The sequence below is a fragment of the Cebus imitator genome, unplaced genomic scaffold (genome assembly GCF_001604975.1).
Source record: "Cebus imitator isolate Cc_AM_T3 unplaced genomic scaffold, Cebus_imitator-1.0 Scaffold130, whole genome shotgun sequence".
Classification (NCBI taxonomy): domain Eukaryota; kingdom Metazoa; phylum Chordata; class Mammalia; order Primates; family Cebidae; genus Cebus; species Cebus imitator.
The window spans coordinates 1,793,133-1,811,409 of NW_016107445.1; the positions used below are offsets into that span (position 1 = coordinate 1,793,133).

The following is an 18,277-nucleotide window of genomic DNA, read 5'->3' on the forward strand; positions in this document are numbered from 1 at the left end:
TCTCCCTACACTGCTGAAGAGTGTCTTCTTCCTTATATCCCCCCATTGCTCTCCATATTGTATTAACATTAGAACATTTAGGCACTATTTTAAGTGATTTAATGGTGTATTTGTCCTGCCCTACACTATGAGTCCTTGAGGGCAGGGACTATGCCTTTATTTATATTTTTATTAGCATTTGGCACAATTACTGAAAAGCAGCTGGCACTAACATATTGTTAGTGAATAATCAGTGAATAGAAGATCATTGTCAACCTGAAAGATTTTAATTTGTAAGAAAACATTTTTGACTTGGGGAATTAATTTATGCTTTAGTCTTAAAAATATATCAAACTTTGACTTTTCATTAGTTGCCTTATCATTATTGCATAAAATTTCATTCTTCTATTCAAAACATTGATGACATAGATTTATGTTTTGTGCTAGTATAAATTTTAGAATAATAAACGTCTGATATTAGCCACATCTTATAAAGTATTTTTGTGGGGACCAATAATTACATTGTATATATTTTTGTTCCCGAAATGCTTAATACATCACAATTTTGCAGTGAGCTAACATCTTTTAAGATGCCCAATGTGAATTTATTTCATTTCAGAAGCTGCTGAAATTTTTTCAACTTCTTTAAAATTCTGCTCAGGTTGTTTTAGTTTAAACACAGCTATTGAATTATTTTTTACCTAAAGTTATACTTGATTTGCTTGGAGTAGCATATCACATCTTGTCTTGATTATATGTGGTCCACATCATTTTATTTCTTAGGTGGAGAGAGGTTTCATAATCAATCAATTGAATTATTCATGTATAAATAATCCAAAAATGCACAATATACTAGTGACATGTGATTTATAAAGATTATATATATATTTTTTTCTACCAAAATAGACATTTATTAAAGGCTGTTTTTGGTAATCTTTCATGATTGTGGCAGAAAAGATTCTTTAAATATAAAATTATGAAAGGATTTACTTATGTTAGTATCCAAATATTGCTGGATTAATATTAAGGACACTAAAACATGTTTGGATATTTAAATTATAAAGCATTTTTAGCTTGTGTGTTTTGGTTCATCGATATTCTCAGGTTAAACTAAATTGGATTAAAAATAAAGCTATAATGAAATCTGTTTTATTAATCATCTTTCTAGTTAATACATGGTGATTAGAGAAGTTTATACAGTATTTTCCTGGGTGACTATGCATCCTCCAGCTTTTCTGCAGTTCATTTTATATATAATTAATAGACATATTCCTCAAGCATTCCTTCCTTGGCAGGTTTTTTTCTTCCTTTTCAATAGCATGTACTTCTCATGCAGTGTTCTCTTTACATAGGCATTCATTCAATGGCAACTAATTCATTATATTAGTTATTCTTTATGATAACTTTATTACTATTCAAATAGTTATTAGCTTTTAATAATGGATTATTTTCTTCTTGAATTGATTAGAAATTCATTCATCAATTCATGGAATATTGTATCTTAGGGAAAAAGATTTTAAAAAGTTTAATGTGAATTAATGTTTTATACAGAAATAGCCTTTATTAAAAACCACTGTATATTAAATATATTCATTATGTAGCTACTGTTATTTGTTAAATAGCATTGCATTTTGGTGTAATAAGGGAGGAGATAAAAAATGGACTTGACTTCCCAGGTCTTCATGAAGGATGTGGAACAAGGGTGTCGGTGTCAAATAGTGTCTGAAGATGATAATTTTTAATGAGTAACTTGAGTCTGGAAATAAGAAAATACAGATTATTTCTGCACACCTTTCTGAGTGTGTGTCTTTGGCCAAGCTACCTCACTGACCTCATTTTTTTTCATGTATTACATGAGATTGAATTAAGTGTTCTTTTTAATTTTCTCAATTTTCAAATTTCTAGTTCTAGTGAAATATCTCAGTATGTCTGGTTCTCGAAGTTTCTGAGTCTAGTAAAAATGTTTAGAAAATGTCAAGCAGAAAACTTTATAGTTGCAAGTAAGTACAGTTAATATAATGCAAGCAAAAGATGTAAGTATTGACAGAATATAGGGCTTCTAGATGTGGATGGAGGTAATTGGAAAGTCTTCGGAAAAGATGTGTCATATTTTGAAAGTGTATCAAGTGGGATAATGAGTAAGTGAAGGGCAGGAGAAGCGTGTTAGGATTTTTAAAAGTACGTATAGGTGGCAGCCTGTTGAAGGAGACCACAGCCAGATTTGATTGACTGAAGTGGTGACTTCATGCTGAGGAACACTAGGAAATGAGGCTTTTGAGACTGTGAAGAGAAGAATCTTGTCAATTAGTGAAGTGCCTTGAAAGTCATGCTAAGGAGTGTAGATTCTGATGTTTAGTGATGGGCAACCACAGCATGCTTTTGAGCTGGGGAGCCAAAGAATGAATGTGCCTGAGAAAAATATTCTAGTGGCGTTTAGTAAGATGCAATGAGAGTGAAGAGCTTAAAAATTTCATGGAGAGATTGGCAAAATTGCACCAGAAAAATGAACTAGCTTTGATAGGAAAAGCCATGGCTTTTAAAAATCAGCTATCATATTTAGGTTAGTGGGATTTTCAGCGAAAGTAGTTAAAAGATGGCCTTGCGGTCGGAAGGCAAAAATACATAGAATTTATTATTTTGCCCCAGAGCCCCTAAGTATTATTCTCTTGCATTTTCTTACATGTTGGATATGACAGTGCAAAGAATGAAAAAGGTGGATTATTGAATTTTTTGTCAGAACCAAACTTTTAAGAGACGTGATATTTTAAAGGATATTCCAAATTAATGTATGTGTGTAATGCTTGTTATATCATGCATTGTCAGCTTATAGATTTCACTGTGCATGTTAACTGTTTTGTACTTATCATATATGTACATATTTCAAATTAGTGGGAATTAGGTATATTTAAAAATTAGCCCTCAAAGTCACACAGATATAAAAGTATATTAATGACTCTCTGTGGATGTGGTTAACAAAAATGAATCATTTGAATGATTTTTTTCTTTCCCTCTAGTCTTTTTTAGCACTGGTGAGCTTGTTATCCTATCCTGCTATTTATGAACTGATAAGCAATCAAGAGCTTCCTAATAAAGCAGAATATTCTCTTCGTGAAGTCCCAACATGTGTTATTGTAAGTCATTTTCCTTGAATCTTTCTGTGTTATAAATGCTTCTATTTGAGATTGGTAGTAGAAATGCAATTTGACCAAAAAGAGAAAAAAGAAGCATTATGTCATGGCATTTAAGGGCTGATTTGATTAATCGTGCATGAATTACATCCACTTTTGAGTTTTCTGTGCATGGAATCTTTGATCCAGGTCACTGAGCACTCCCAACACCTGTCAGAATATGAGGCTAACTCCAACCAGGAAAGAGACTTAGCATAAATAGAAGTATATGTGTGAGTGATTTTTAAATGACTCATTACATTATTAGTCAAACCAGTGACGCTCCTTCTTTGGCTAGGATAATTAGGAATAAATTGTATCCAAGGAGTCCAGTATATTTTCTCCTTGTATTTTAATGAACTACATAGTATTGCCCCATGAGGGCAGTATATACAAATTTATTTCATTTGAGACCTATGTTGTACTAATACCCACACATGAGTAACTTGTTTTAAGCATTAAGGGATATTTAGTTCCTTGTCTTTGGGTACATTTATGAATTAAACACACATAAACATATGTATTTATGCATATAAGGATTAGCAAAGAGTTACTTGATACTGAAATTTCATTATTAATAATTATTTTTCATTTTCTGTTCACTTCGTCCTATGTAATATTGTTTTTATAAACATAGGTTTGCTCTTTTGAATACCTTTAAAACTGTTAACCCTAAATACTTGGATTTTAAAACTTGTATCTATTTTGGGAAACTTTTAATAACTAATATGACATGAAATACAAAGATAGGCACTTCTATCATTTAACATTAACTTAGATTATCTTATCTTCTTTTCAATTGTATTTGAAAAGAATGTGATGTTTTTCAATTGTATTTTGTGATTCCTTGTATGTTGGCACTTCTTAAGTACAGATATACCTCAGAATTATTGTGGAATCAGTTCCATACCATCCCAATAAAATGAAAACTGCGATAATGGAAGTCACATAAATTTTTTGTTTTCCCATATAAAAGTTATGTTTACACTGTACTGTAGTCTAAAGTGTGCAATAGCATTATGTCTAAAAAAAAGTTTATTGTTTAATTAAAAACATGTTATTGCTAAAATATGCTAATCATCATCTGAGCCTTCAGTGAGTTGTAATCTGTTTTGCTGGTGGAGAATCTTGCTTCATTGTTGATGGCAGCTGACTGATCAGTGTGTTGGTTGTTGAGGACTGGGGTGACTCTGGCAATTGCTGATAGTAAGAGAACAGTGAAGTTTACTGCATCAGTTGACTCCTTTCATGAAAGATTTCTCTGAAGCATTTAATGCTTTTTGATAGCATTTTACCCACAGTAGAACTTCTTTCAGAATTGAAGTCATCCTCTCAACCCAATCACTGCCTTATCAACTAACTTTATGTAATATTTTAAGTCCTTTGTTGTTATTTCAACAGTGTTCACAGCATCTTCACCAGGAGTGGATTCCATCTTTGCTCATCCATGAGAAACAACTCAACTCTTCATCTGTTTGAGTTTGATCTTAAGATTGCAGCAATTCAGTCACATCTTCAGGCTCCACCTTTAATTCTAGTTTTCTTGCTATTTCTACCACATCTGTAGTTACTTGTTCTACTGAAGTACTGAAGTTCTTTAAGTCATCCATTAGTGTTGGAATCAGCTTCTTCCAAACTCCTGATAATGTTATCTTTTGACCTCTTCTTATGAATCACAGATGTGGCATCTTAATGCTGAATCGTTTCCAGAAGTTTTTCAATTTACTTTGCCCAGTTCTGTCAGCAGAATCACTATTTATGGCAGCTATAGCCTTTCAAAATATACTTCTTAAATATTTGAAAGTCAAAATTACTGCTTGATTTATGGGCTACAGAATGGATGTTATATTAGCAGGCACAAAAACAATATTAATCTCCTTGAACATCTCCATCAGAGCTTTGGGTGACCTGTTGCATTGTCAATCATCAGCAGTATTTTGAAAGGAATCTTTTTTTTTTTTTTTGAGATGGGGAGTCTTGCTCTGTCATCAGGCTGGAGTGCAGTGGCGCAGTCTTGGCTCACTGCAACCTCTGCCTCTTGAGTTCAAGTGATTCTTCTGCCTCAGCTTCCTGAGTAGCTGGGACCACAGGCACGTGCCACCACGCCCGGCCAATTTTTGCATTTTTAGTAGAGACAGGGTTTCACCATGTTGGCCAGGATGGTCTTGATCTCTTGACCTCGTGATCCACCCACCTCAGCCTCCCAAAGTGCTGGGATTATAGGCATGAGCCACCACACCTGGCCTGAAAGGAATCTTTTTATTGAGGAGTAGTTCTCAATGGTAGGCTTAAAATATGCAGTAAACCCATGCAGTGACAGATGATGTACTGTCATTTACTGTATTTTTCCATTTGTATAGCACAGACAGAGTAGATTTAGCATAATTTTTCAGTGCTTCAGGATTTTTGGCATGGTAAATGAGCATTGGCTTTTGCTTAAAGTCACCATCTGCGTTAGCTCTTAATGAGAGTGTTAGCTTATCTTTTGAAGCTTTGGATCCAGGCATTGACTTTTCCTTCCTAGCTATGAAAGTCCTAGATGATATCTTCTTCCAATATAAACTGTTTTGTTTGCATTGAAAATCTCTTGGCCAGACGTCATGGTTCACACTTGTAATCCCAGCACTTTGGGAGGACAAGACGGGTGGGTCAACTGAGGTCAGGAGTTTGAGAGCAGCCTGGCCAACATGGTGAAAACCTGTCTTTACTAAAAATACAAAAATTAGCTGGACGTGGTGGCATGTGCCTGTAATCCCAGCTACACGGGAGGCTGAGGCAGGGGAATCACTCAAACTTGGGAGGTGGAGATTGCGGTGAGCCAAGATCATGCCGCTGCATTCCTACCTGGGCTATAGAGTAAGACTCAATCTCAAAAAAAAAAAAAAAAAAAAAAAAAAAAAAAAAAAAAAAAAAAAAAAAAAAAAAAAAAAAAAAAAAAAAAACAGAAAAAAAAAGAAATAAAACCTCTTTAATGTAGCTAACTTCGTCAATTATCTTAGCTCTATCTTCTGGATAACTTGCAGCTTCTCCATCAGCACTTGCCACTCCACCTTGTACTTTCATGTTGTTGAAGCAGCTTCTCTCTTTGAATATCATGAACCAACCTCTGTTAACTTCAAACTTTTCTTCTGTAGCTTCCTCATTCCTCTCAGCCTTCATAAAATTAAAGAGAGTTAGAACCTTCTTTGGCTTAGGGTTTGGCTTAAGGGAATACTGTAATTGGTTTGATTTTTTCCTTCAGATCACTCAAGTTTTCTTCATATCAGCAATAACGTTGTTTCATTTTGTTATCATTCATGTGTTTCCTGGAGTAACACATGATAATTATAATAGTAATTTAATTATAAATTACTGACCCAAAATAATTGTAATAGTAACATCAAAGATTGCTAATCACAGATTATCATAACAGAATAATTATGAAAACTTTGTAATATTGTGAGAATTACCAAAATGAACACAAAGTGAACACATGCTGTTAGAAAAATAACACCAGTAGACTTGTTATACATCTTAAATTTGCAAAACAGCATATTATCTGCAAAGTACAATAAGTGACATGCAATAAAGCAGGGTATACCTGTAGTTTTATAGTCATTTATGTGCCTATATTTTCCACCACAATGGGTGTACTTTAGAGAAAGTAGGCTGTCTTAAACATATATCAATCTAGCAGATTGTATGTGTCCAGTGAAAATAATTATCCTAATATGACTGGTTTTATTGAGGTTGGTTATGGGAAACAAGTACAAATTAGTTTTATGATATAGTCCAAAATGATAGCTTAGATGTTTGTTCTCTTAAGTTTTCATGTGTCTCTGCAGGGCATATTCAAATACATCTTTCCACTTAAGGAAAAACTGGTTTTCTATTTAGCCTTAAGATACTTAACAGCAGTTATATTACTATGTTCCTCCCAAAGGCATTATATTTTAACCCTGTAGAAAGATCACTGCTTTCTGTCATGATTTAAACATGTAGCAGCTGATTAGATGGTGTTTACCCAGATTAAGGCTTCATCTGCCTCTCCCAGCCCAGTGACTCCAATGTTAATCTTTGGCAACACCCTCACAGACTCACCCAGGATCAAAACTTTGCATTCTTCAATCCAATCAAGTTGACACTCAGTATTAACCATCACGTGGGGATTATGAGAACTACAATTCAAGGTGAGATTTGGGTGGGAGCACAACCAAATCGTATCACATCCCCACCTCCTTTAACTTAATTTACCACTTTGGATTATTTGACATGGTTTGTCCACTCCTTATTGTAATTCTTTGTTTTTATGGCTGCAGGATTACTTACTTTTTGTTCTCTTCCTTCTTTTCTGGTCTCTCCAGCTGAGTTGTCTTTGTAGACTTCTCTTCTTTTGTTTGTCCTGTGGCCACCAGAATGATCTCATCCAATTCCATGGCTTCAGTTACGCACTGACAACTCTTTGACCTATATGACTTGCCTTTCCGTTTTATATTTAGAATCCTACCAGACAATGCGCATCTGGAACAGTCACAGGCATCTTAGTCTTACTGTGTCTACAGCTGAATGTAATGTTTTCTCTTTCCCAAATCAATTCTGTTTCTTGTTTTTCTCAGTGTATGGTACTATTAGCCACACAACTTAATGAACCAGAAACCTGGAAATCATTATTGATTTTTCCCTCTCTATAGGCAATAAATTACCATCTGCTAGATTTTACCTCCGTAACACTTTGATCTTGTTTTCTTTTTGTATTTTTTTTTAATAACTCTTATTTTAGCTTCAGAAGTACAAGTGTAGGATTGTTTATAGGTAAACTCACGTTATAGGGATTTGTTGTACAGATTATTAATCACCCAGGCACTAAGCCTACTATCTAATAGTTATCTTTTCTACTTCTCTCCGTCCTCCATTCCCTACCCTCTAGTAGGCCCCAGTGTCTGTTGTTCCTCTCTTTGTGTTGATGACTTCTCATCATTTAGCTCTCACTTATGTGTGAGAAGATGTGGTGTTTGATTTTCTGGTTGTGCATTAGATTGTCTCCAGCTCCATCCGTGTTCCCATTGAAAGACATGATCGTGTTCTTTTTTAATGCTGCATAGTATTCCATGGTATATATATTCCACATTTTCTTTATTCAGTCTGTCATTGATGGGCATTTAGGTTGATTCCATGTCTTTGCTGTTGTGAATAGTGCTGCAGTGAACATTTATATGCATGCGTCTTTTTGGTTGAAAGATTTATATTCCTTTCGTTATGTACCTAGTGTATTAGGGTTCCCTAGAGGGATAGAACTAATAGGATAGGTATATATATAACGAGAGGAATTTATTAAGTATTAACTTACACAATCACAAGTTCCCACAATAGGCTTTCTGCAAGCTTGAGGAGCAAGTAGAGTCAGTCAAAGTCTCAAACTCAAGAACTTGGATTCTGATGTTTGAGGGCAGGAAGCATCCAGCCTGGATGAAAGATGTAGGCTGGGAGGCTAAGCCAGCCTTGCCTTTTCATGTTTTTCTACCTGCTTTATATTCAAGGGTAGCTGATTAGATTGTGTCTACCAGATTAAGGGGGGGGGGCTGCCTTTTCCAGCCCACTGATTCAAATGTTAATTTCCTTTGGTGGCACCCTCACAGAAACACCTAGAAGGATACTTTGCATCCTTCAATCCAGTCAAGACACTCACTATTAACTATCACAAGTCCACCTGTTGTCAACTTGAACCCATAGTTACATGTTCATAATTATACGTTCAGTTTCCACTAAAGCCCAGTAACAGGCCAAGAGCTGACTCTCAAAAGTAGAGTAGTTGTCTGCAGAAGATGGTAGGGCCTTGCTCCAAAACCTAGAGGCCTCTGCGGTGATTTACCTATGGGGGTCTGCCAAAGGCTCTGGATGGCATCCCTATCTGCAACTGACACCTCAAGCACCATTGGATCTGCTGGGTCACATGGCCCACGTGGCAGAGCAGCTTGCATAGCAGCCTGGACCTGTTGCAGAGCCTTCTCCTGTTCTAGACCAAACTCAAAACTGGCAGCCTTTCAGGTCACTTGATAAATGGGCTGGAGTAACACACCCAAATGTGGAATGTTTTGCCTCCAAAATCCAAATAGGTCCACTGGGTGTTGTGCCTCTTTCTTGGTTGTAGGAGGGGCCAAATGCAGCAACTTATTCTTCACCTTAGAAGGAACATTTCAACAGTTCCTGCACCACTGGACCCCTAGAAATTTTACTGAGGTAGAAGATCTGTGAATTTCAGTCAGATTTATTTCCCATCCTCTGGCATACAAATGTCTCAACAATAAGTCCAGTGTGTTTGCTACTTCTTGCTCACTGGATTCAGTGAGCATAATGTCATCAATGTAATGAACTAGTGTGATACCTTACCAAAGCAGAAAGGGATCAAGTTCTCCCTGGATAAGATTATGACACAAAGCCGGAAAGTTGATATGCCCCTGAAGTAGGACAGTAAAGGTATGTTGCTGGCCTTGCCAGCTGAAGACAAATTACTTCTGGTGGGCCTTATGGACAGGAATGGAGAAAAAGGCATTTGCCAAGTCAATAGCTGCATACCACGTACCAGGAGAAGTGTTAATTTACTGAAGCAGTGAAACCGTATCTGGTACAGTAGCTGCAATTGGAATCACCCCTTGGTTAAGCTTAGGATAATCCAGTAGCATTCTTCAAGATCCATAGGCCAAATGGGAGTGTTGAATGGGGATGTGTTAGGAATCACCGCCCTGTGTCTTTCAAGTCCTTGATGGTGGCAGTAATCTTCGTGGTTTCTCCAGGGATGCAATATTATTTTGATTTAGTATTTTTCTAGGTAGAGGCAGCTCTAATGGCTTCTATTTGGTTTTTCTCACCATAATGGCCCTCACCCTACCACTCAGGGAGCCAGTGTGGGGGTTCTGCCAGCTACTAAGCATGTTTATGCCAACTGTGCATTCTGGCCCTGGGGAAATGACCACAGGATGAGTCTGGAGTCTACTGTATACACAGTAAGTGAGACCTGAGCTAAAACTCCATTAATTACCTTATGGCCATAAGCTGCTACTTTAACTGGAGGACTACAATTACATTTTGGGTTCCCTGGAATCAACTTCAGCTCAGAGTCAGTGTCTAGTAGTCCCTCAGTTGTCTTATCATTTCCCTGTCCCCTCTGCACAGTTGCCCTGGGTAAACGGCTGGAGATCTCTTTGGGGAAGGGTAGGAGAAAGATTCACAGCATAAACTGTTAGTAATGTAGTGAGATCCTTTCTCAAAGGGACCTGGTCTCCTCTTCACTCAAGGGATTCTGGGTCTGTAAACTGGCTGAAGTCTGGAAATTGATTGAAGGGCTGTGATTCTCTGTTTTTATAATTCAAATTAGTCTTTTGTCTGTTCAACCAAGAAGTTTTCTGCTTATATTAATGAAGTAGGAATGCAATAGGCTTCCTATCAGTGTCACTTCTAGGAACACTATGATTAATTAGTCAGTGCCAGAGCTCAGCAGGAGTTGGACTATTCTGATTGCTGCCTTTTCTCTGGGTGTCCATTACAGTAGAGAGTAGAGGGTGGAATGGTGGTGGCTAGGAGTGAGAAAGGGGGAAACAGGCAAGTGTTAGTCAAAGGGTATGAAGTTTTATTTATACAAGATAATTACATCCTAAAGATCTACTATACAACATAGTGCCTGTAGTTAGCAATACTGTGCTAAGGAGGCAGATCTCAGGCTAAATGTTTTTATCTCTCACAGACACAAAATAATAAATAAGGCAGGAGGAAACTTTGGAAGGTGATGGATTGGCTTATGGCATAGATTGTGGTTATGATTTCATAGGTGTATATATATCTTCAAACTCATCAAGTTTATATGTTATTAGTACAGCTTATTCATGTCAATTATACCTCAATGAAGTGGGTTGTTTTTTTTTTTTTAAAGCAGAGCAGTAATATTTCCATCTCAGGGTTGTTGTGAAGACTAAATGCATTTAGATCACTGCCTGGCAGGTAGTAAGTGATATATAAATGTTTTCTATAATTATTTTCTTCTTCTCTAAATGGTGTTCTGTATAGCAGAGGACTCCATCATCCTCCGTTACCCATAGGAGGGCTATCTGTTATTCTCTACTGATATCTTTGCACTCTCCCCTTTTATTAGTTTCCTAGGGCTGTCATAACATATTACCACAAACTGGGTAGCTTTAAAGCACAAAATTTTATTGTTTTCAATTCTGAAGGCCAGAAGCTTGAAAACAAGCTGCCAACAGGACCATGCTTCCTCCCAAGGCTCCAGGGAAGAATCCTTTGGTTCTTTAGTTTTTGTTTTTTCCAGGCATTTCATGTCTTGTTGCTATATAAATCCAATTTCTGCCTCTATCTTACATGGCTAAATCTTAAATCTCCCTCTATTTTTCTCTTATAAGGACACTTGTCTTGGATTAAGGGTCTACTTTGGTAATCCAGGATGATATGGTTTGGCTGTGTTTTCACCCAAATCTCATCTTGAATTATAGTTTCTATAATCCCCATGTGTCATGGGAGGGGGTTGACAGGAGGTAACTGAATCATGGGGGTGATTTCCCCATGCTGATCTCATGATAGTGAGTGAGTTCTCATGAGATTTGATGGTTTTATAAGGAGCCTTTTCCCACTTGGCTCTGCACTTCTCCTTCGTGCTGTCATGTGAAGAATGATGCTTTTGCTTCCCCTTCTGCCATGATTGTAAGTTTCCTGAGGCCTTCCCAGCCACATTGAACTGTGAGTTAATTAAACCTCTTTTTTTTTAAATAAATTACCCAGTATCAGGTTTGTCTATGAACTCATACATGCCTCAAGACTCTTAACCTCTGCAGTGGTGCTTTCTGAATAGGGTGACATTTATAGGTTCTGGGGATTAGGACCTGGACATATCTTTTTTTTTTTTTTTTTTTTTTTTTTGGTGTGTGTGTGAGGGGTCACCCTTTAATTCTCTATAACCCCAAATAGGAGAGCGGCCTTTTCCTCTACTTTTCCATGTTGAAAAATCCCAAGGAATGAATTTGATTAGCTTAGTTTTATTAATATGATAAGCCACTTTTAGAAGTGGAAGTGCAGGACATTAACAGTTGACCTATCCTTACCCTTAACTTGCCTATTTCTTCAGTAAAAGGAGTCAATTGCATAGCCTCAACATAGTTTTAGGGACAGTTGTAAACAGTAGGCATTCAACACATCTTTATATGGAATTGATGTTCCTTTTTGTTTTTCCAGTATGGCCTCAGTCTGACCTAGTAGGTTATTGAAATTATTCTCAAGCTGGATAGTATCTTTTAAAAAGATACAGAATTTCTGTCTACTTTTTGTAAGTCTCAGGTCTTCTTGCACTAGGTTGTTGCTGGGAAGCTGCTTCTTGATTTAGGAGGTTGATTCCCTAATTGACACATATTATGGTGCTTAGAAACAGAAGCTCTCCATAAGGCTTCCCAGGAGTTTTGTTTTATTCCTTAAGTGGTGATACATCAGTGTAATCTTCTTCTTTGAAAAAATTATTTACCATAACATTTGTTCTTTGAAAATGCATTCTCATTGATAAGATTACTGCAATCTACTCTTCCATTAGCTTGTTGATAATACAGTCTATCATTTTTATTCTAACAAACAGTACCTAGTACTTGATTCAGAACTAGAATCTCGGTTACAGGATGTCACTGGCTCTCAAATAGTTTGAGCTCTACCTTATATTCAGATAGTAGTGCAAATTTCAGTCACCTATCTGAATTCCCTACTAATGGAGAAATATTTATTATAATACTTTTAGAAACTACTATCCATAGAGCTAATTGGCAACCTCTCTCACCTCAGGTACAGGTAGGTTAATGATACCTAACCAATTCTAGATTGTTCTGTGAAGATTAAGTGCAGTTAACAGCAGTGATAATAGGTCATTTCTTTAAAAGTACAATAATTATTAAGTAATAAAACATTTACCTATTTGTAGAACAGGTAGGTAGTAAACAGGTTTCATCATTATGTCCAGGGCAAAGACTATTTATTTAATAGCATTCAGATGCTTAAAAAAGTCATGGTAATACGCTGTGTGGCTCTGTCATGTAGCTAATTCAGGAAGAAGTGGAGAAGTTAGAGAAGATGGGAAGAGTCGTGGTGCAATTAATGAGAGTGACTGTGTAGCTGGGAATGTAAAATATGAGTTGCTGAGCTCACATTCTATTGTAATGTTTGAAGCAAGGAGTGCCCAGCAAAGCAGTAGATAACAGCAACAGATCATTTAAAAATAATAGTCTTTTTATTCATCATTGCTGGGTAGTTTATTAATATTTACCAATTTAAATGTTCATGCTAGTATTATTTACACATTTCTACAAAATAATCTATAGAATGATAATGCATTCTTATGTGTTGGGCACAAATTTTTACTAGGTAGCTTTACCCACAATCCAGTTGTATTAGTATTGATCAGTATTTGATTAGTATTTTTCAAATGTGATTTTGAAATATCCATTATTTCCTTTGTTTTACAAATTCATTCCCTTGCCTCTTTTTTTTTTTATTTGATGAAATAGTCTTTGTATCATATGCCACAGATTCCTCAATAAATATGTAACTTTACTCCTTTGCAGAACTTTTCTTCTTTTGCCCTATTGGTAATAGAAATATTCTGAATTTAAACTCACTGGAGAGTAGCAAGTTTCTTGGTCAGAAAAATGAGGAATGAGAGACATAAATGTTTGTCTATGAATAAATTTCTTAGGCCTGAACCCAAAGATACATGTAGAAGCAGGGCAGTATAGAAAGAAAGCCTTTTTGTTTGCTTGTTTTTTCAAGACAGAGTCTTGCTCTGTCATCCAGGCGGGAATGCAGTGGTGCAATCTTGGCTCACTGTAACCTCTGCCTCCTGGTTCAAGCAGTTCTCCTGCCTCAGCTTCCCAAGTAGCTGGGATTGCAGGCGTCCACCATGTAGAGACGGGATTTTACCATGTTGGCCAGGCTGGTCTTGAACTGCTGACCTCGTGATCCACCTGCCTCGGCCTCCCAAAGTGCTGGGATTACAGGTGTGAGCCACCGCACCCAGCCAAGAGAGCCTTTGAAATATTTTCAGAATTGTGTGGTTGGCTGAAATTGTCAGTGCTAGGACAACTGCTGGCACCTCGATCATCAGCTTCTGTGTGTATTTGCATCGATGGTTTTGAAGGCTTGGCTACACACTGGAACATCATAGTGAGCTTTTTAAAAGAGTATTAATGCCAGAATCCCACCCTTAGACATTATGATTTAGTTGGCCAGGGGTAGAGCCTGGGCATGTGTGTATCTTTTTCAGTTTCCTAGGTGATTCTAATGTTCAACCAGGGTTGGAAACCACTGATTAACATGAGCCAGATAATGTCTGTTAAGAAAATCTCAAATAGTTACTAGATAGAATATTTGGATCCATTGTTCATTCTTCTAATTTGTGGATTTTATATTTGTTTTTCAAAGTAGTTTACATTTTTGGCAATTTTATCAGTATTTAATAATGGTATAAGGTACTCACCAGTGCCAGAGCAGGGTCAAAATTAGTGTTTTTCAACTTTCGCTGAACGCTAGATTCAGTGTGGAAACTTTTACAGTCCTAATGTAAATCTAGGCCACACTCAGAACAGTTAATTCAGTATCTTTGAGGGTTAGGACCCAGGCATCAACATTATTATTATTATTTTTATACTTTCCCAGGTGATTTCCTTGTAAAGCCAAATTTGAGAGCCACAAATGTAAATAAATTTTGGTTGACTTAATTTTCTTTAAATGATTCCAGTTATGTACAGCCTCACATTTTCTCTCTTTTTCAGGATATTATTGATAGACTTATAATTTTGAATTCTGAAGCTAAGATTCATTCTTTATTCAACTATGAACAATCACATATCTTTGGTCTAAGGTAAAGTGCTACATTTTACTTTTGATATATTTTATATTCCACAACAAGTAAGCATTTGTCCTATATACTTTTAAAAAGTATTTAAAATTAGCTAATATTTGAAAGCATGTTTAAAGGTAATTTGTCTTACTGTAACGTTATAGACAAGGTAAATTATGACAACTAGATTTTTGTGCCATGGACTTTGTCTGAATTCGGATTCTGTATTATTATAGTGTCTCCCATTCCTTACTTTAATAGAGGCATTTTAAGAACTATTTTATTTGGTTTACTCAGGAGTCAACTTGACCTTCCCTGGGTTAGTATTTGGTTAGATTCTTGTCATAATAAACCCTTAAAAGAGGCCTAGAAATGCATGATTTATCCTGAGACCCAAGTTTTGCTCTTTGTTGTTAATCATTGCTTTTCACCTTTACTTTGCCTGAAGTTTAAATCTCTCCATTTGAGTTCATATTCCTTGACATTTTATTTCCCATGTTCAAATGGGAAATAAGGAATAGTTGGTAGGGCTACAGGGACTCGTGAATTTGCAGTCTTTTGGTCATATGTAAACATATAATTTTCTTCCCTACCTATAAATTGTTACCTTTAAAAGCAGCTGAATTAAGGAAATTTTTCATTTTCATAGTTTCATGATTTTTCTTTTTTTCCTATTAGCAAAGTAACTTCTTTAGACTTGAGGATGATAATTCACTACCTAGAAAAGAAAGCAATTATTTTTCTAAAGTTAGAATTCTCTGATGGTACATTTTTAATTTTTTAAAAACTGTATATTAATAGATGAGCTTTGTGTTTGGACTTTATTGTTCAAATAAGGTATAACAAAGGTGCTTCCATTATAGTTCTTTGGGTAGTGTGCCCTTTATCTCAAAATGTGTTTTCACATTAAATTTTAATTTTTAATGTATAGCTTCAGATACATCAGATAGCAAGATTGACGTGTGAAACTAGGAAAAACTGCATTCAGTAGAATTTTCTTTTGCGTAGCAAATATGTTTCTCAGTTTTGCAGTTATGGAACATTGATTTTGGCTTCTTGTTGTTGATTTACTGAGTAAATTTCTTTTTTTTTTTTTTCCTGTATGTTTTCTTTCTTTTATGTAATAATATTTTCTGTAGGGTTCTTTAGGAGAAGATTTAACAATAGGCCTTTATAAAGTTATATAAAAAGCAATTCAAGAAGTGAAATGCTCCTGGGAATAACATACATTAATTTTCATACTGTGTGCTTTCTTGTAATATCCAAATGTTATCATTCTATCCTACTGTAAAGAATTTACTATCCCACTGTTGGTAGATGTAATAGAATATAGTGCAGTATGGTGGTTAGCAACATGAACCTTGTGGTCAGACTGCCTGCTCTTTACTGGTTGTGTTAGATGAGGTCTGAGTTACTCATCTGTAAAGTGGAGGATAATTGCATTATTTTCCTTATAGAGTTATTGTCATAATTGATATAAAAAATTAAAAGGGCTCACAATCGTGCCTAGTACATAGAAAGCACTGTGAAAATAGTAGTAGTAATGGTTCTAATAGTAATTCTTCATGCCTTTCTTTATATCTACTTGACCTATGCTGCTTTTGTGTTTTACTATGAAATAATTTTTGTCTTCATGTTTTCAGTATCTCAGTAGTCATAAACATGCTACCTAGTAATTTGCTTGTTTTATATCAACATTCAAAAAGAGAAAATGACAAAATCACTTTTTGAGGAAAAGTTTGTATTTTAACTTAGGTACTTTTAAACAAGTTTTTCTTTCACAAATTTATGTTTTCAGATTCCTATTCGTAATAATCTTTAATTCAGGTATATTTGTAAGTCATACATTTTAAGGTCATAATTTACTTTCATTTAGCTTGTGATTTCTGTTAATCGGTCATTGATGTCTAATGGTGGCAAATCTAGATCATAGCTTTGCATTATTTATAAATCTTGTGTTTCTGTGTGTTTGGGATTTTGACCCATATGTTTCTCTTTTATTCCCACAGTATTTTTGCTTGTTTCTAGTTAAGCCTTCCTTGTACCTTTCTCTTCAGTAGATCATCCGTTAATGTGTCTGAATCTATGTTTAGCATTGCTTGTTCCATTTACATTTTCTTCTGCCTCAAAGTGTAGCAGTAGCATTAAGGGTAATGCTTGATACAACTTATTTATCACAACACTCAGATGAAGCTAATATGAGGCTTAGTGAAATGGGGCATGAACAGCATCACATTCCATTTAAAGTTCTGAATTTTAATTTGCCAAGGTCTTAGAAATCTTACATTGTAAATGACTAATATTCAAGAAGGGTGTTCCTTTGATTAGCCTCCTTCCTTCACCCCTTCCTCTTTTCTCCCTCTTCCAACCTATTCTTTTTTTTTGCTGGATCATTCCTATTAGTGTGAAGACATGCTTTCATATGTCCTGTCTTACAGTGAAATAGAACAAACTATACAAAGAAATACCCTTGACCTTACATCTCCTTGCAGCCACTGACCAAATATCTGTATTTACTCATCTGTATTTACTCCTCAGCTCACTTTGATTTGACATTGACTTTATAATTCTGTCAGAACTATTGATTCTGCTAATCGCCAGATCACTTGTAACTTCCATGCTAATGAATCTAGTGCATTCTTCTCTTTCCTCATCTTACTATAACTGTCAGTAGCATTTGATATAGTGGACCATTTTTTTTTTTTCCTGTGTGAAAAAGTCCCTCCATTTCTGTGCTATCACACACTGCTATTGCTGCAGTTTCTCTCTCTCTCCTTTTTTTTCCCTTCATTCTTTAGGCAACCTCTGAATGTTGGAATACTCAGGATTTAGTCCTGGGCCCAGGACCAAGGACTCTAGCTTTCTGTACGCTCTACCCCTAACTTATTCCACTTAAACATTTGCCTTTAAGTATCATTTATATGCTAGTGGATGCCCTCATTTCTATCTCTAGCCCAAACCTATCTTTTCAGCCTCCAGACCTATATATACACCTGCCTTCTGACATCTCAGTGTATGCATTTCTCATTTAAACATGTTTAAAATTGAACTTTTGGATATCTCAAACCCCCTTCTACAAAAACAAACCAAATAAATCTTTTACATCTATCTCATTAAGTGATCCAGCCATCTGTTTAACTTAAATCTTGAAAGTCATCATAACTTTCTGTTTTTTATTTTATTGTTATTATTATTATTTTTTTTTTTTGAATCGGAGTTTCGCTCTTGTTACCCAGGCTGGAGTGCAATGGCGCAATCTCGGCTCACCGCAACCTCC

The 18,277-nt window shown here is 35.8% G+C and overlaps 1 protein-coding gene across 1 annotated transcript in view; it reads left to right on the forward strand.

Moving 5' to 3' along the window:
- The window catches only part of TBC1D32 (TBC1 domain family member 32), a 238,765-nt gene that overhangs the window by 104,524 nt on the left and 115,964 nt on the right, over positions 1-18,277 (forward strand). The window contains exons 22-23 of the mRNA XM_037742935.1: positions 2,994-3,110; positions 14,933-15,021. Of these exons, the coding sequence (XP_037598863.1) occupies positions 2,994-3,110; positions 14,933-15,021 (206 nt within the window). The remainder of the gene's footprint in view (positions 1-2,993; positions 3,111-14,932; positions 15,022-18,277) is intronic.